Raw genomic sequence first — 18,891 nt, 5'->3', positions numbered from 1 at the left:
CGGTGCCGCAGCCCGCGGGGACCCATGGCGGCGCGGGGGTGGCGGGCGGCGGCGGCGACGGCGGCGATCGCTGCGGCGGGGCCCGGCGGGGGCGGCCCGGGACGGGGTCCGGGAGCGGGTCCTGCCCGGGGACCGGCCCCAGAACCGGCCGCCCCCGCCACGGCCGCGCTCTACGTGCACGTGAGCGAGGAACCCCGGGCTTCCACCCGTGGGGGGTGCACGGGGATCCCGGGGCTTGCACACGTGGGGGGCGCATGGGGATCCCGGGCTTCCACCCGTGGGGGGTGCACGGGGATCCCGGGGCTTGCACACGTGGGGGGTGCACGGGGATCCCAGGGCTTGCACACGTGGGAGGCGCACGGGGGCCCCGGGCTTCCACCCGTGGGGGGTGCACGGGGACCCCGGGGCTTGGACACGTGGGGGGCACATGGGGATCCCGGGCTTCCACCCGTGGGGGGTGCACGGGGATTCCGGGGCTTGCACACGTGGGGGGAGGTACCCCGGGGCTTGCACACGTGGGGACGCACATGGGACCTGGGGCTTGCACACATCGGGGGGGTGAATGTGGGATCATGGGGCTTGCACACGTGGGGGCATGCAGGACCCCGGGGCTTGCACACATAGGGGGGCATCCCGGCCTTGCACGTATCGTAGGGCGCATGTGGGGGGTGCTGAGGGGGTCCTTGAGCCGTGCACGTGAAAGGGGGCACCCATGGGGCGTGCGCCTTGTGCCCCTGGGGCAGGTGGGGAGCGCTGGGGCCCGTGCATGGGGCTGGGACTGTCCCCCTCCCCAAAGTGGGGTGCCTGGGGGTGGGGGCGCAGCCGTCCCCCACGGCGCCCCGTGCCCGCAGTGGCCCTACTGCCGCAAGCGCTGCTCCTACTGCAACTTCAACAAGTACGTGGTGCCGGCGGTGGACGAGGCGGCCGTGCGCGCCTGCCTGGTGCGGGAGGCACGCACCCTGCTCCGCCTCAGCCAGGTGCAGAGGTGGGTGCGTGGGTGGGGGGGCTCGAGGGGGCGCGGGGCCCTTTGGCACCTGCCCGCAGCCTCCCCACCCTCTCTGCCCTACAGCGTCACCTCCGTCTTCTTCGGCGGGGGCACCCCCAGCCTGGCCAGCCCCCACACCATCGCGGCGGTGCTGGAGGCCGTGGCCGGGGCTGCCCACCTCCCCGCCAGCGCCGAGGTCACGCTGGAAGCCAACCCCAGCTCCGCCGCCACACCGCGCCTCGCCGGCTTCAGGGCGGCCGGCATCAACCGCCTCTCCGTTGGCGTCCAGGTGAGAGGGGCTCTCCCCCATCCCGTGACCCGCAGCCCCCCCCCCGTGCCCCCCACCACCACCGTGCTCCCTCCACAGTCACTGGACGACGCTGAGCTGCGGCTGCTGGGCCGGGAGCACACGGCGGCGGAGGCGCGGGGGACCGTGGAGGTGGCACGGGGGCTCTTCCCCGGCCGAACCTCCATCGACCTCCTCTTTGGGCTGCCGGGGCAGAGCTGGGGCGCCTGGGCCCGCGGGCTGGAGGCGGCGCTGGGGCTCTGCGACGACCACGTCTCCCTGTACCAGCTGACGCTGGAGCGGGGCACGGCCCTGGCGGCACAGGTCTGGGGGGGGGCCCTGCCCGCACCCCCCCCGGACCTCCTGGCTGACATGTACCAGAGAGCCCGCGCCGTGCTGACGGCTGCCGGCTTCCAGCAGTACGAGGTCTCCAATTTTGCGAGGAAGGTGGGGTGCCCCCCGTGCCGTGCCTCCCCCCATGCCATGCTACCCCCCCAGCAGGCTCAGCCCCCCCCCCCCTCACCCCATGCAACGCTCTCCCCCAGGGCGCCCTCAGCACCCACAACCTCTCATACTGGCGGGCCGAGCAGTACGTCGGCGTGGGGCCAGGTAAGCCGGGGTGACGGGGAGGCCGGTGGGGGGGAGGCATGCCTGGCCGTGTGTGCCCCCTGAACTCCACTGTTGTGTCCCCCCCCCACTGTTGCAGGGGCGCACGGGCGGTTTGTGCCACGGGGCGAGGGTGGCCGCAGCCGGGAGGCCCGTGTCCAGACGCTAGAGCCTGACGCCTGGATGCGGGAGGTGCAGAGCCGGGGCCACGGCACCAGGAGGCGGGTGGTGCTGAGCCCGCTGGAGCAGTGAGTACGGGGGTCCCACCCTGCGCCCCCTCCTCCCCTGCCATCCTGCCCTACAGCTCTCCACGCACCCGCAGGCTGGAGGAGGTGCTCGCCCTGGGACTGCGCACGGACGAGGGTGTCACCCACGAGGTGAGGAGCCACGCGTGGGGGAACCCCGCATCCACCTGCCCCTAACGACCCATCGCTAACGACCCTCTCTGCGCCTTGGGCGCGCACAGCGCTGGGGGCACTTCTCCCCCCACCTCAGCCTGGAGGCCGTGTTCGGGGTGCCGGGGGAAGCGAAGGCACTGCAGCAGCAGGGCTGGCTGGTCCTGGATGGCGGGTGAGCCCCGGGGGTGCCATGGTGGCTGGGGGGGTCGGCTCCTGCGCAGAGCCGGGGCTCAGCCGCCGCTTCTTCCCCAGCGGCCTGCGGTGTACGTGGGAGGGCCTGGCCCTGCTGGACTCGCTGCTGCCCGACCTGCTGTGCCAGCTGCAGCGCCGCTGGGCCCTGCCAGCCGCCCCGGCACACCCCGGACGGGGAGCTGTGCCGGACTGTGGCGGCGGGGCCCCAAGGAGGAGCCGGACAGGGGACGGGGCCGGTGGCGAGGCCGTGGGGCACGCAGGGGTTGTAAGCAGTGGAGAATAAAAAGCGAGAGCTGTGTGCTGGCTGACAGGGGTGTTGGGGGCAGCGGCATCGCGCCGTGGGAGCGGCTGGGCGCCGCCGGGCGGCTCCGCCCCGGTGCTCGGCAGGCCCCGGTGCTCGGCGCTGCTAGGCCCAGCTTAGGCCTCTGCCGCACCGCGCATGCGCGGGACTCCGACGCCGCGGGGCGGTGCCCGCAGCGGGCGGTGCCGTCCCGTCCTCCGGAAGCGGTACCATAGAGTCGCGGCGGGAGGCGCCCCTCTAGGCGGCGCGGGCGGCTTCTCGGCGGCTGTTGCCATGGCGCCCGGGCGCGGAGCGGGCCGGCGGGATGCGGCGGCGCTGCTGGGGGCCCGGGGCGGCCCGGCGGGAGCCCCGACCCGGCACCCCACCGGGTACGGCTGGGGCGGCGGCGGCGGCGGCTGGAGGCCGGGCCCCGGGCCTGGCTTGAGCCCTCGGCACGGCCGGGGCCTTGCTCGCCCGGCCGGGGGATCCCCGCCGCTCCCGAGCCGTGCGTTGAAGCCACCGTAAACAACCCCTTCCCCGCGCGGTGATCCCCCATTTATTCTTTTTTTTTTTTTAAAAACCTGGAAAGGCTCCACGCGTGTCAAGGAGCCAGTCCCAGCCGGAGGGACTTGCAGGTTAAGGGGAGAAACAAACCCCCGGTGGGATTGCCTCAGCTGCGGCCCTGCCCGGCGGCGGCCTGCACCGGGGAGCACTGCCCTGCGCCCGGCTCTGCAGGGGTTTCGCTATTTAGGAGCTATTTTGCTATTTAGGAGCTTCTGAAAATCCAGGGGCTTGCTATCCGAGTTGTGCTTGGTGAGCGTAGGGAAGCTGTGTGCTTGCACTTGCAGCTGGAGTAGGAAACTTTCCAGGGATTTGTTCTTCTACCTGCAGGAAGCACCGGCTGTGTTTATATCTCATCCGTTGTCTCTCATCTAGAATAAAGCGTGAGACAGTTGAATCCTAGTGACCCAGTTTGGTCCTTGTAGCTTCTCAGAGTTTGATTTTTCCAGTTGTAAGAGGTGCTGAATTTAATTGTTCTGTGCAACCTTCAAAAAAAAAAAAAAAGATGCAAAACATAGTTCAGCTGGAAATGAATAACCAGGCTGAAAGAGAAAGATGGGGTTTCCTTGGGAGACTGAAGAGGAGGTCTCTTCTGTTTTTCAGACAAGAAGGAAAAGACACATGAACTGTCCTCCTCAACAATTGCAGAAGAGCCTGAGCCCGTTTCGTGTGTTCTGCAAGGAGATGACATCCAGGCACTTGCAATTAAGGTGGAGGACCTGGAGAAAGTATGTATTTTTACTGATAGAAACAGCTACTTTAACTGACGCTCTCCTTTCATTTTGTCTGTTTAACAGAGGGTGCCGTCCATTTACTTAAACCAAAACCCGCTCTTGGCGTTCAGTTCTCATTCCATTTTGTCTGTCCTGCTTTTTATGACTTGTCAGATCATCAGGTTCAGTTGCTAAAAGTAAAGGATTATTGATCCTTACACAATCTTTTCAAATGGAGGGATAAGTCATCTGCCCCTTCAAAATTACATTTCTAACTTTCTGGTCTAATAAGACGTGTAAGTTGTGCAGTAACTATCATGGTGTCCCTTCCAAAACTCGGGTCAAACTGGGTGAGTGGAAGCATTTGGCACCAAGTGACGCAGCAGAAAACTATTGGGAAAGTGATTTAAAACTCTCTTTTCCCTGCCCCAGTTATAAAGCAGAGTCCAGAAGAGTAAGACAGTAACTAAGCTGGTATCTCTGCAGTCGTGTAACATGCCTCTGAGGGGAGGAACAGCCTGTACTGATATGACTTCTCTGCATATCCTAGAAGGATCAGAAGGAATGCAGGTGAGTCAGTATGTACCTAATTGCATTGCGACTGTTTATTTTCTGAAGCTCCATGCTCCACACCTTCCCCATGATGCTGGGAGAATTCCAGTTAGGAGGAAATACCTCGTTCGAAAATACCGACCCAAAGAGACAAAGAAGGCAGTACATCTCCTTGTAGCATATCCTGCGTTCTCAAAGGCGCCCCGGGAATCACTGACTTTTTCTGGTAGGGCTAAACTTCACATCTTATCTTTGGATTTTGGTTTTGCTAAGCCTAGCTTTAGTGACCTGGCTCTGGGGTTGGGTTTTTTTGTGCGTGTGTTCTAGGACCAGGACTGTTTGGTGATGGCTGTGAAGAGATTCTCCCCCATCACATTTTGGGAAGTCTCCAGGAGTTCAAGATGGAAGCCTTGGCCAGAGGAAACGCTCAGGTTGGTTTGTAAAGTTACAAAAATGCTGCTGTGCGGCACTTTTCTGGAGGTGGAGTGCGGTGCCTACAGTACCTTTCGATGCTTTTCAGCACCTATCAGGAACAGGTCAGGCCTGAGGTGTGGTTTTCCCAGCCTTGTCATACTCTGCGGAGAGGGCTTGCCTTCAGAGGAACTGCACCAGCAGGTTTTGAAGTCCTGTGTGCAGGACGAGGTCATGGAGTGAAGAATTACAGCGGCTTCCTCTTCTGTATGTGCTTCTGCTGATGGCGTCAGGCTTGCAAGGGAAGAGCTGGTGTTGCAGCAATGCCATTGCTCGAGTCTAATTACTGAGATAAATCCTTCCATTGTTTCTGAGTGTGTTCCTAGTGCCCTGGTTTTGTTCCTCTCAGGGTGATAAAGTAAAAGTACTGTCAATCTGAAGAATTCTTTTCTCCTCCCCTCTCCCATTCTCGTTGTGGTGGCCGTGTGTGCATGGAGAGGTTAATTTAATGTTTCCTTTCTCTTCAGATAGCAGATTTTATTGAGGGTTCTTGTCCAGATGTTCCTGCAGCAGCTTTAAAAGAGGAACATGGACGAGAGAAGAAAAAGGTTCATCAGACCCCACTAGCAGAGCACAAAGCTCTCCAGAACTGGCACCGTAATATGGCAATCAGGAAAAAGCAGGAGAAACATCTAGGAGGTGAGAAAAGCTGAGGCCTCGTTCTGTGAAATTCTGTGTGCAGATGGAGGAGTTTGATGGCACCAGAACAAATTGTAATGGTCATAGCTGACCAGGGTTAATCCTATTGCCGTTGCAGTCTGCTTCCATGTTCTCGGAGCTCCCCGCGCTGCTAGTGCTAGTGGCCGTGGATGCTGTGGGGAGGTGAGCTGGTGGTTCTGGCTGGGGAAAGGGCAGTGGATTTGGTGGGGGACAGCGTAAGGGGGTTACACGTGAACAATAGTAGTGGTAAAGGGTGTGCCCAGAAGTAGTGCAGCACCAATGATTTGACGTTTCTTCTTTATAGAAATTCTTCAGAGGCCGGAGAATGAATTGCTGATGAGCATCTCAGAGGATTACAGGCAAATCCAGGAAGAACGTGACCTCATTGACCGGAGTCTTCCTGCCCTGCTTCCTGGAAAGGTGGGAGCCCCACTTGCTCTGCATCCTGATTGCTCTGTTCTTGTGAAAGAGCTAAGGCACTGGTGTTATGAGTAACATCTCTGAAGACCTGTCATTAGATATTTATCAAAGCCACTCTAAGTCCTTCAGCCTAGTGTGCAAGCAGAGCTTTCAGTGACTTTAAAAATAAAAACATGAACTGTGCTATCCGTACTAGTCAGAGGAAGGTGGTGGTGTGCTTTGGCTCCTTGCTAACGAACTGTACGTGGGCAAGTGGCATTTCTTGATTATCACCAAAGACTGTCACGCACTGGGAAGTGGCATGGGGACATGCTGCAATTGCTGTTCCAGGGACAGAAGGATCTGATAGCTTCAGGCTCGAATTTTAGCGATTGCCATGGAGAAAGGGGTATGGGTAAGTCAGGAGGATTATGGGAGTATCCTATATTAAAATAATTTCTCTACATTTATAGCACTATCAAAGAATTTGCATTTATGGGAGGCATTATTTTAATATCATTCAACCTTCATGTAGCACTAGCTAGAAGAAAGTCGTCTTTTGTCTTTGACAGCAGCCTGATGATAGAAATTTTGGCTTGCTCTGCAGAAAGTGATAATTTATAGACTTTTAAAATATCGGTATAAGCAGAGTTAGACCCCTGCTTCTTTTTAGCTTCTAGTCCCTGTGAAAATAGCAGGCAGCCTTACGCCTCTGAAAGCGTCAGTGGGAGCCTTGTTTTCCGCCCTAGGGCTACCGAAGAGGAAGCGAGTTCTGGAGCCAGCCCGAGCGTATTGGAGATGAACTCACCGGCTTGACGATGACTCTGACTCAGAGAGAACGTGGCTACCCAGAGCCAATCACTCATGTGGGGAAACCCCACACTGTCCGGATGGAAACGGGTAAGGGAACATCGCAGGGAGGTCATTCCACGGAAATGGGGTACAAGTGTGGAGGGAGCAGCAGAAAGAAACAGTGCCTCCGGCGAATACGGAGGCTCACATTATAGTTGTCCCTTCCGACAGGTGCAGCACAAGCTGCTTCCCAGTCATCTGTTGGACCTCCTCTTTAAAACACCATGAGACCAAAGTTTGGCAGAGAGTGGAATTAATAGGCATGTGCGTATGTAGACAGTGAACTCTTGTATGGGTATTTCCACAGGTCTGAAGCCTCCAAAGAAGATCCCTTTCCATCTAACCTGGGATAAGAGTCTTTTCCTGAAACATCGACGGCAGGAGCTAAAATCTGTCCTAGAGGAGCTAGATTTTTATAAGCCGGTAAGACTAGAGGAGCGAGGACATTCTTTGCATCTCTTGTCTCTTGTCAGATGCTGTAGAGTAACATAAAATTGCCAAGAACTGGATCTGAAAAAGCGTTAGGAATCTAAAACTTAGCCCCACAGTACTTGTCTTGGAAGTTCCCACATTTCCAAAGGGCCACACTCATGAAAGAGTTGTCTAGCCTCCCTCAGGTTTGCATGGAGTGGTCTAGGAGCCTCAGAATAGAACACCAAACTGGCAGCATGCAGCTGCTGAGACCTAGGCAAGAAAAAACCTGCCAAATACTGGTGTAGGAATTTGATTTAGTGCCTCAGGGCGGAGGGAAGACACCTCTACCCATGTGGAAGACATGCATCTGAAATAATCTCCTGAAGGCAGGTAGCCCCTCCTCTTAAAAAACTGAACAAACCTCACCTTTTTCTTTCTGAAACCTGGCTCTGGGGATGAGAAACGTGTGTGAAGGAGACTTTTCCCATCCATGCATCATGTGTAGTGGGGAGTGCAGTCATCTAGGATTCTTGGGAGACGCAGAATTGGTTCCTTCCTCTATCTTTTGAACATTCATTGGATATCTCTAAAAACCATCTTAGGAGCAAGAGACCTCAACTTCACTTTACTTGACTCAGTTGGTACATTTGTCTGGTATTTTAACTTCCTTTCTATGTAAAAAGAGAAATCTTGAGTTGGTCATTTTTCTGTATCTTCAGGATCTGGATGGCCTGGAGGTGATCGGTAAAGGACAGCCTTTCACATCTGTCTCAACAGAGCCTTTACCACGTTCCACCACTTCTGAAGAGTCTGAGACCCTGTAAGTTTTACTTCATGGCAGAAATAAAGAATTTTGGGTGTGCACCACTGTTCTGTAAGGGTATCCTTAGCTGTTCCTATCCAGAACGGAGAGGAGTCTCCACTGGGGCACAATAAAAGGTATATTCTAATATTATTATCACCAGATTTAGGAATCAAGCAGTTCCTTTGTGCCTTGGGGCCTTGTGCCTAAGGAACAAGAATCAGACAAAAGTTTTTTTGAGGCCCTTCTTCCAGTCTTCCCTCTGTGTGGCTCCAGAGCTTACATTAGGCAGGGTGGGGATTCTGCTCTAAATTACCTCCATCTGGTTGTCTTTTTCCAGCTTTCCACTTCCATCATTCATTTGCCTTTTTTCCCTGTCCTGTCCATCTGTAATGGGCGCAACCCGAGGGCCTCTTCTCCTTAGTCATGCACCCTCAGCCTTCCTTAGGTGGTTATCATTCTTTAATGTTCTGGCTGTCCTGTCCTCCTTGATGGTGACAAGTAGCTAGCTGGAGTTTACCACATCTGCAGGGCTCTGCCCCTGAAGAGGTGGCTGTGGAAAAGCATTAGGTGGGATTATTTCTTATAGGGTCTTGTAAATCACCCCTGGTTCGCTCCTCTCTGAAAGTGAATTTCACTCCACGAAAACGCTGGCTCTTGTTTTCTTTAGCAGTGACTCCTTAAGCGACTACCCCGATGTGGTTCCAGAAGCAATACCGGGTCCATCTTTGGATTTCTGTGGCCAGCCTGCTCGTTGGATCAACTGCACCACTTCTTGCAGGGTAATTGTGTGCTTTTTATTGTTTAGTCAAGCTAAGCCTGCTTGAGTTCCCAAGTCACAGCTGTACAATGAGTGTCACTCCCAGGGCAGAGAATGGGGGATTTATTCTGAGCATAGTAGAGAATCCCTGTGTTTGCTCCGGAGAGATCTAGAAACAGAAGAGATTGCTCTCTCTGTGGTGTGAAGCTCAGATTCCCAGGCTCGCTCTGTATAATGGCTGCTTCATTGGACCTGCCTTACAAGTTCTCTACCAAGGCTCAACCTCTTATTTGTGGTATGACTTCAGGCAAGATAAATCCTGCCAGACAGGGTAGAAATTGTTATCTTTGTCTTTTTGCTCTCCCTTGTAGGGTGAAATTGGCATTGCTGCCCGGCTCACCTTTGAGACTCTGGCTGGTGAGAAAGCTGAAAGCTCCCTGACAGTGAGCAATGATGGCACAGCTGCCATTTCCTATAACTGGATGAGGCTTCCCCAGCAGATTCCCTCCAGAGAAACCAAGGGGAAGAGGATGCAGTGGTTTTACTTTGATACCAGACCAGGTATGAGAGCTGCTGATCTCCGAGACCTTTGTACATAGACCAGAGAGCACGTATTCAGGAGTTATCATCTGAGATGCGAAGTCTGACTAATGGCAGAGCAAGCCTGTTGGGTGATTCTCCTTAGGAAGCCACCTTGGGCATCAGAGCTGACTCACACCAAAAGAGGTGTACGAGGCAGATCCCTTTCACGGGACTGAAAGGAAGGGAGGTTGCTCCTACTCTGAATGTAAATGGGTGGAATATTGAGAAGTGAATAATTTTCTGATGGCAAACTGGGCATAATCTGCCAGAGAGAGTACTGAGCTTGCTGTAGAAGGAGTGTGCAGTGGAAATAACACCAGTTCAGTAACATGGTGACTGGCAGTAAATCTGGAAGGAGGAAGATAGCTGGATGAAGCGTGATAACCAGCTAAGCTATGGGGAAAGAGTCTCTTACAGAGATAAGACACTCGGGGTGGGGTTGGAAAAGGGTCAAGTTAACCAGGTGGCTTCTTGCAGACCGATGCATTTTCTCTCTTATTTCAGGTGTAATTTTGCCTGGAGAAACTAGGAAGTTTTTCTTTCTTTTCAAGTCAGAGGGACCAGGCATTTTCAGCGAGTCCTGGGAATTTAGGACACATCCTCTGTTATTAGGAGGAGCTCTGCTGCAGGTGACCCTTTGGGGAATTGCTGTGTATGAGGATAAATTGGCTGACCTCAGAGAGAAACTGGAGGTAACCAAGCATGTAACTGGGTAACTGTGAGCTTTGAACTTAATATGCAAATAGAGGATAAGGGTGGGAGTGGATGACATGGTATTTTTATTGCTATGCAATTAGGGCTGAGAGTGAGATGATTATTTATTTACAGAACATCTGTACATACTTGAGCAGGTTTGCTAAATAAAATGGAAGAACTCTGCAGTCTATTGTAATGTTGTTAATAAAGACATGATTGTGTCTCCTAAACTGTTCACACTGGTCCTTTAAAGAATTAATTTTCTGTTGGTAATGAATTTCATTAGTTACTTAGTGGGGATGGGATTATGTGTCATACACTATGATATCAGTTAAGGTATAAGTTGAAAATTACACTATGCTTTGAAAAGTATAGTTTTGGGGGAGGACTTGTAGGGTTTATTTGAAAAGCTGTTGTAAGTATCGCTCTGCTTAGCAGGGTTTGCAGTTATTCTTGTCCTTGTAACCCTGTGTAACGTATACATGTGGTTACTAGCGTGGGTGTGAACGTATATGGAACGGGGACTCACACATGTTGTTCTTGTTGTGGTGCCTCAGAGTGACCTGGCTGCTCGAGAAGGTGCTACTATAGTAGAAGAGAGTCTGAAGGAACTTCTTGTCCAAATTCGGACCCCAGAGCGCACCCCATCTCCTGTGGGTGCCTATGTCACAGAGGAAGAGTTGTTCCACCAGAAGAATCCTGAGGTGACGTTTGCTATTTGATGGGCTACACAACTGAAATAGCAGGGAGGGAAGACCCACAGGGCTGGTGCATCCCTGGGTTTCTGGAGGCTGGCATAGTCTGCCATGGTGGCTTTAACAATTAGGTTTGTAGAGGAAAGGCATAGCTCGTTTCACTATTTACCTTTTCCCCATTATCACAGTTGCATTATCAGCATCAAGTGGTAAAGCAGCTGCATGAACTATGGAGACAGCACGTCACTGTTCCTTCAGCCTTTGAGGAGAAAGTGCCCTCGGGGCAGAAGAGCACTGCGGAGGACATGCAGTACCAGGAGAGTGCCTCAGAGGCTCTCCCTGCTCAGAGCAGCACCACAGAGGTCCCAGCTTGGAAGAACACACTCAAGGAGGCTCCGAGTCAAATGACGAACGTGGAGGAGGAAGAACCAGGCCCCTCAGGATGGAACCTCTCCTTCAAGGACTTTAAGCAGGTGGTCACCCCTGTTCCTTCTAGTGCTATGACAAGCTGATGGTGTTTTCATTTTCCCTACGAATAGCCAGGCCTACCCCAGTGTGAGCCCACCCAAAGGTCTGCTTCCAATGTGCTGTGAGTCAGAGACGATTTATGATGTGTGTCGCAGAAAAGCACTTCAGCTCTGCTGACCACACCCGCAGTGCTCTTCTAAAGAGATTCCCAAGAGAGACTTTGAGGGCTGTTGTGTGAAGAAGAAAAGAGAACAACACAATGTAATAGATATTTTAAGCTCTTCCCCCATTAGATTTCTGTCGTCCCAGGACTGAATGCGGGGGGACAAGCTAATCCTACAGCCTCCTGTGGCTTCCCCAAGGGCTCCTCTCCTTGGAGAGTCCTTCCTATTCATCAGAGCCCTAAGGGGGCACTCACGACAGGCTGTGGATAAAGTACAGACCTCCCTAGATTAAAGCAAGAGTGGTTTGGATTCTGTCAGCACGGTTTTTCTGTAGTGCTCTCTTGGAAACCGCTCTGCTGCTTTTATAACTAATCTTTACTTCGAGGCCGCCTAGCACGCTAGAATCCCTGTTCTCCAGCACACCTGTGAAGTTGCAAAGGGGCTTACTGTCAATCTGACTGGGGGGTCTGGGATTGCTCCCCAGATCTTGGGTCGTGTGTGCACCTTGGCCAAATCCCAGCTGTATAGGAGGCCGCACCTGGGTGCCTAAGTGCCCAGTGCAACCTGGTTTCAGACTGGTGTCCAGGAAGAGAGCCGTGGTGTGTGCTCCATTGAGCTCAGGGTCCACGGACTGGGAATGAAGGCTGAGAAGAAGCGCTCGCTTCACAGACCCTGTGTTTTCTCTCGCATCAGGCTATAAAGTCAATCCCCAAGGAGGAGCAGCGAGAAGAAGCACTGACCCAGCTCAATAAGGCAGCACTGGAGCTGTGTGTTGAACAGAGGCCAGCTCAGTCAGACCTTTTGTATCAAACCTGGTGCGTTACCTTTGCAGGATAAAGTTTGTAAATGCATCGTGCGATCAACAGCCTTAGCAAGCTCTGTTGCAAGCGTTGTGATTCAGAGTGCAGATAATTATATGAGGTCTAGAAGTCGTCTTTACACTCTGGTTTTTTATAGCTTAATTGTAGCAGCTGTCTAGGACCCAAATGCCCTTTTTTTTTTTTTTTTTTTTTCTTCCCTGGAGATAAGTTTAGAATATTAAATTCATGTAATTTTGGGGAGTATACAAGATTATTTCTGGCCAGATTATTCTAGTCTGTATTTATGAAACCTTTGGGTAATTTTCTGTACCCTTTTACTCAGATAACTATATCCTCCCTCATACAGTCTCTCTGTTCTTTGCTCAGGCTTTCAGACTGCAAACATACGAACAGCTTCTAGTTGCTTCTAAATTAGACGGATGCAGTTCCTCTTGGTAAACACAGAGAGCAGGTTGATGCTGATTTACCAACACGTGTCATGTTGAAGAGCCGATCTAGTTTCACAGTAATATTTATGGGTCCATACGAGCCCATTGGTTTGCAAACCATTGAGACATCAGAGGGCTCTAACATGAGGAAAGTAATTTAGCATCCCTCTGCACAGATTTTTAGATGGCGGGTGCTATTTTATTGGTTTAGTTGGACAGAGCAGCTCTCAGCTGTAAGGTGCCTTCACTCCTGGGCACAGGGTAAAAGGAGATGGCAGTTGCTGTACTTGTCTCCTTTCTGATCCTGCTACTTTTCTCAGTCTCCAGCTGTGGCGTGAAACAATTGATGGTCTGGTGAGTCGGTCTCTGAAGCTGAGATCCCTGCTTGGCTTGCCTGAGAAGGACACCTATGTAGATGTTCCAGAGGAAACAGGTAAATGGTAGTTTTAGCACAGCAACCGGTTTCTGTGGACTGTTGGAAATGCAGAAAATGTGCTGAATTTCAACTGAAATGGCAATTTCACCAGTTCCCCCTCAAAGCTTTTATAAGAAAATGCATCAGAAAAAATGGCAGATTGTGTGATACTAATTGTGATCTGTGGTTTGGTGTCATTAAAAAACCACCACACAAATAAGCCTTTTAATTTAGCTAGATGTAGCCATGGTTTTCACACCAACTAACTCAGACAATCCTATCTCACTATTAGCTGTCTTACAGGCTTGTTCTGATACACGTCTGAGACCTGTTGATTCCTTATTTAAACAAAGTACTCTTCAAGGTAGTGTTTTTCAGTGCAGTACAGCTCAGATAAATAAAAAGAGGAAAATGCATTGCAAAAGTAATGTACTTCCACGGTGTGAGTGCAGTGGGCTTGTCTTTCTGGATGTGAAAATGTCGCTTTTAGGTAATCGAAATTTTCTTTTGTAGTGGAAGTAAAGCAACCTATAAAAGGAGGAAAGGAAGACAGAATAACCACTAGGAAAGAAGAGAAAAGGTCATGTGGTGGTAAGGATAAAGAAGGCAAAAAAAGAACAACAAAGACAGCAGGGAAAGAGAAGGAGGTATGTGTTGGGATGCCTATTGAAACCTAGGTGCTGGGGACAGCGTGATCCATTCTGAGGTTGTGTATCCTCAGTTTGAGCTGACTTCCAACCCAGTGAAAGAGGTGCTGCTTCTGGGAGGTGCATCTTGCAGCAATCTGAAAGATGTTCTGACCTATGTCACCTTCTTTTTTTTTTTTTTTTTTTTTTTCTGTCTGTCCCTGAATAGGAATGGCCAAGCAGCAGAAAGTTAAAAGTAAAAGATGAGAAAAAGCTGAAATCTTCCACTTCATCGCAGGAGGTGAAAGAGGGAGCACAGCCCGTGGAAGATGTAACTATGGATACAGTAGAACCTCCTCAGGAGCAGGTGGACCCTATTTTGTTTGCGACATACCAGGAAAAACTTTATATTGAAGTGAGTCTGAGGAAAGCTTCTATCTTTTGTTTCTTGTTTTTGTTCTTTGCTTGTAAGCTTGCATTGAAGCTTAAGTGGTGAGGTAAGCACTTTGTTAAACTCAGAAAACTGACAAACATATGTCTGTAATTCTGTAGCAAGGTAAGTGTGAAATACGAAGTAAGATGTCCTTTATTCCAGCCTGGAACCTGTTAACATAAATCCAGCCATCACGTAGCCACATGCGGGATTTCTATCTGGGATGTCTTTAGCATGCTTGCGGACTCTTGAGGGATCAGCAGAATTAATTGCATCTCGGATAATGTTAAACACACTTCATAGCCAGAAAAGTTATTACTAGAGCTAAGCGCTGTTAGCAGGCAGCCACTTTTATGTGATTGTGTGCATGCCCATATGTTAATGTGTGTGAGAAACCATCTCTCTGTCTGTCAGCCTTGTCATCAGGATTTCTTCATGTGTTTTCACCACAACTATCTTCTGTTAATTTCTGCTGCAGGTTTATGGGCTGCTGGATTCAATGGTGAGCAAAATGGTTTCTTTATTTGAGGAACTAAAGAAAAAAGGTGCTCTAAAGTGGGAGAGTGAAGCCCTTTGTAATTAGAAATAGACTTACTTTAAAAAAATAAATAACCATATTTACACAGATCAAGTGGAGATTCTTCTTTCTGAAGTGATGCAATGGTTACAAATACTGGGCCGCCTCTTTTCTGACATGCTGTGATGCGAGACTATTGCTAGATCATCTGTTACTTCTACAGATGATCGCTTGCCAAGAAGAGACAAGGCAAGAAATATCACAGCCTCAGAAACTGTTAAGACTAGAAAATACTGGCATTTCTGCTAAGGAAGAAGAATTTAAAAGCGCCAGTCAACATGAGATATGTCTTATTCTTTGTTTCTCGATCTTGCTTGGCTAGCGGGTGAGTGAGCAGAGAGTGTCCTTTGTACTCATGAGCCCAAGCACCAGGACAGTAACTTAGAAAAATCCATCCCATTTGTGATCACATTCGTGACTGCTTGTCCAGGCTCCTCTTGGGACTTGCTGACAGCAGGCTTCTCTGAGGCATTCTGGATCCCAGTGAAAACGCACTGTCCCAAAGGGTGTGCCACCCTGTCTGGTTTTGCACCCATGAGTTTACTTCTTGTGCTGATCTTGCCATCTCTTTCCATCCACCTCAGGGTACCCGAGTCCCATTCTGAGCCAGCTCTTACTTGCTTCCTTCCAAGACTAATCACTCTTGAACTAAAATGAGTGAAATTCATGCCATAAATATTGTGAGCGTAAGGCCTTGTGTTAGAGCCACCCTTCCTGCCTCTCTCAGCCTGCGTGTGTGTCTGGGCTTATCACCGCTTTCTGTCTGGGTTTCCTTGTGGATCACAGCTGGAACGGAGCTTTTGGGGAGACATCGCAGGTCTGAGTGCCGCACGTTCTGCAGCTGGGCTTGGGTCGGAACACGTTTCCAAGGCAGAGCGAGCTGGGAGCAGGGTCTCTCTTGACCTGGCATCCTTCACTATGTCAGTGAAGCGCTGTCTTCCTACTAAAGCAGCTGGACGGCATTCCCCAGAAAGGCTTTGGCCCTGTAGAGAAATGACATCAGTGTAGATTATTAATTGAGGTTTGTGATACCTTTGGGATTCTTAGGCAGCAGATGCATATCCGCGCTGAGCGTTGCTGTTGCAAATTCTGTACATGGCTGCGCGGCTGCCGTGTGTGCCTCGGGCACGTGCTCTTTTACATTGGCAGCCACACTGACACGCGTCTTGGAGCTGCACATAGTGTAAAATAACTGTTCCTTCTGCAGAATTGTTTTCTTTTACTTTCTCATTTTAACTCGTGTGCTGTCTCTGGGGAGGGGATATATTCTTCCCCTTGGCTCCCGACAGTACCACGGCAAAGCGCAGCTTATTTATTTTGCTGGCCGGGTGAGGCCCCTCGTGTTTCGAGATGCTTTCTCTTAGCGGGGTGCGGGGAAGCACTTTGGCCTCTGTGGAAGCCAGAAGCCTCTTCTGGCTTAGCGGGCACGAGCCCACAAAGGGAATGTCTCTGCTCAGCATTCCTGTAGTGAGAATTTCAGCAACATTTTGAGAATTAGAAGGAAAAAGGCCTGAAGTTGGGGTGTGTCTCACAGGCTCTGACAATAGCTCCTGCCTCCCTGGAGATGATTATCAGCATGTGAATATGCCCAACTCAAACAGCTCGAGCCATCTGTTTCTAGACGAGAGGGAGTCTGCACATTATAGAGGCAACGTGATTGTCTCAAAGGCAGGAATACTTTTATTTGGTAGCTTTACCTTAAAAGATGGCAAAGCCCACTCACAAGATCCGTGCCTCCAGTCCAGCCTATAGAAACCAGCCTCCATGTATACCTCTGCTGACAGGAAAACTTGTGAATATGAAAACAGGTAGATGGGAGTTTCACGTCAGTCACGTAGCATGGAAGAATGTCCTACGCTCGTCTCTCCTTCCCTTCCAAGGGAGGAGCCTGGCGGCCCAGGGCAGGCGGGTGGCATAAGAACTTTTGCAAAGGAGAACAAACCTGAATGCTGTGTACATTCTAATTTTTTTGTCATAAATACTGCTAGTGCCTCTGACAGCCTCGGACAAGAATGTCCTCAGGGGACAAGGTACAAGCAGCACACAGGAAGGGATGTGCTGGGCCAACAAGTGCAGTACTCTGCTGTCTGGCTGCTGCAGCTTTCTCTGAGCCAGCTGCCCTTTTTTTTTTTTTTTTTTTTTTTTTTTTTTTTCCCCTTTTGCATTGATTTGTGGAAGTTACATGACTGGAACTGCAGTGGAATTAGAGCTGGCTTCCACAGAACACCTTTAGAAACATGTACCCCTCATTTACAGGCCTGATGTGAGATGTGGGCTCTGTCACTAGAGCAGAGACCCTCAGGGCTGGTCAGCCCCGCGCTCTGAAGGACGCGTGGGTGCTCCGGTCCCTGTAATGCCAAGTCTTAGCAGCCAGGCAAGGAGAGTATTCCTTCTCCTCTCCCAAACGTGGGCATTATTTGTATTAGTGTTAATAATTTGTGTTGTGTTTGCTAAATAACTGAGGTGAGCGACCTTCCTGGCCTTGGGAGTTGCATACCAAACCCATCACGTGAGTCAGGGTCTGAAGACACCGTAACTATTAGAGAGGCCGGGAAGGGGGATTCCAGGAAAACGGTGCAAGCAGAAGGGGACAGCGCATTTCCAGCGGCTTCTCAATGGCAGAGGGGGTCTGGGTGAGCAGCCAGCTTGTGCCAGGGCTGAGGGAAATCAGCTTTAGAGCCTTACTGGGTCCCACTTCCTACGGCGGGGTTGTGGGCCACCTAGCAAAGCAAACCCCACGTTTGTACAGCTCTGCTGCAGCTCGTAGGGTGTTGTCCCCATGGAGAGGTTCACTTTGCTTATAAAAAATCGGTGCCTGAAGAGAGGCAAGCTGGCTGCCTCGGCCATCTGACACAGGTGAGCTGGGAACCCTGGGAACAGAGGAAGAGAAAGGCCTGGATCTTAGGCATCCACAAAGAATGCCTCCCAGCGCCCCAGCTGGGATGTTCTCCAGGTTGAACTGGAGGATGGTTTGGATGCTGGAGGTGCTCTTCTCACAGGCTGCAGCTGGGAGCGGGACTAGATGCACATTCAGCTTGCACGGCCAGAGCCTGTTGGGAAAGTCAGGCTGATGAGATCTGCAAAAGCTCCTGGAGGCACGTGGCCTCCCCGCTGCCTTCTGCCTGCAACCCAAGGCAGGACCTTCGGGCCTTCAGCGCTGGGGCCTGCGGCAAGATGAAACTCAGCTCTACGCTTTGCGCGGCGGGAGCATCAGCAGGAAGGCACGCTCCCCCTCCAGAACGTCTCAGCACACGGGAGATGCTTTCCATTATGGAAAATGCCAGTGATATTAAAAAGATTATATATATCCATAATACTTGAAGGCCTGTCAGTGATTAAAATGGAAGGCAGAGGCCGGGAGAGAGGGGGTGGCATTGAAACGATTGAGAGACATGACTTATTTTGTCATGTCATCTGATGCCTCCCTCTCTCCCCCCAGCCAGGCCCCGGGAGCTGTTCAGAGCAGGGGAAGAATCCGCTCCAAATTTAGATCCCGGCAAAAAAAAAATTGAACGAACCCAAATTGCAACCGTGGCCTTGGGTACCAGAGAGGGAGCTGCGTTACCGGGGGTGGGGGGGGTGGGAGGGTCGGCATCCCTCGGAGCCGCTTCCGAGCCCGGGGATGTTGATTTCTGTCTAAAAATAAGAAGGGGGGGGGGGGGGGGGGGGGGGGGGGGAGAAAATAAAGCAAGCAGCAGCAAGCAGCGCCTGGCTGGCTGCCAGCGAGGGGCAGTGACTGAGCATTTACAGCATCCCCGCCTCCCGCATGCGGCGGGGCAGGGGCTCGGCGCCGCATCCCCCGCGGCCGGTTCCGCACCGCGCTGCACCGCACCGGGACGGTGGCGGGGGGGGGGGGGGGAAGTTGGGGAGCGGTGGGGGCTGAGCGCCTCTGCCGGTGTCCGGGCGGGAGCCGGGCCGGGGCTCGGGCGGTCCCGAAGGGGTTAAGCCGGGACCTGCCGCCGAGACCTGCCCAGCCAGCCCGGCAACTCGGCGGCGCGCAGCAGGCAGCGGCGGGCTCCGGCCGCCTCCAGCCCGCTCCCACCGGCACCGGGACC

The 18,891-nt window shown here is 52.3% G+C and overlaps 2 protein-coding genes across 2 annotated transcripts; both read left to right on the top strand.

Moving 5' to 3' along the window:
- The first annotated feature begins 24 nt into the window (after positions 1 to 24).
- On the top strand, positions 25 to 2,750 carry RSAD1 (radical S-adenosyl methionine domain containing 1). Its single transcript, XM_050908652.1, has 9 exons — positions 25 to 180; positions 852 to 985; positions 1,070 to 1,274; positions 1,353 to 1,718; positions 1,817 to 1,880; positions 1,978 to 2,125; positions 2,200 to 2,254; positions 2,344 to 2,447; positions 2,528 to 2,750. The coding sequence occupies exons 1-9, from the start codon at positions 25 to 27 to the stop codon at positions 2,748 to 2,750; spliced, it is 1,455 nt and encodes a 484-aa protein (XP_050764609.1).
- A 1,834-nt stretch (positions 2,751 to 4,584) lies between these two features.
- MYCBPAP (MYCBP associated protein) lies at positions 4,585 to 14,886 on the top strand. The gene is made up of 17 exons (XM_050908572.1): positions 4,585 to 4,799; positions 4,901 to 5,004; positions 5,512 to 5,683; positions 6,009 to 6,124; positions 6,853 to 7,003; positions 7,263 to 7,378; positions 8,089 to 8,189; positions 8,842 to 8,953; positions 9,303 to 9,492; positions 10,018 to 10,205; positions 10,767 to 10,913; positions 11,093 to 11,377; positions 12,230 to 12,351; positions 13,106 to 13,218; positions 13,714 to 13,847; positions 14,056 to 14,241; positions 14,738 to 14,886. The coding sequence occupies exons 1-17, from the start codon at positions 4,586 to 4,588 to the stop codon at positions 14,840 to 14,842; spliced, it is 2,556 nt and encodes an 851-aa protein (XP_050764529.1). The 5' UTR covers position 4,585; the 3' UTR covers positions 14,843 to 14,886.
- The last annotated feature ends 4,005 nt before the right edge of the window (positions 14,887 to 18,891 follow it).

The sequence above is a fragment of the Gymnogyps californianus genome, chromosome 19, assembly GCF_018139145.2.
Source record: "Gymnogyps californianus isolate 813 chromosome 19, ASM1813914v2, whole genome shotgun sequence".
Classification (NCBI taxonomy): domain Eukaryota; kingdom Metazoa; phylum Chordata; class Aves; order Accipitriformes; family Cathartidae; genus Gymnogyps; species Gymnogyps californianus.
The sequence above is the reverse complement of the archived record's forward strand: the minus strand, read 5'-3'. Positions and strand labels throughout refer to the sequence as shown.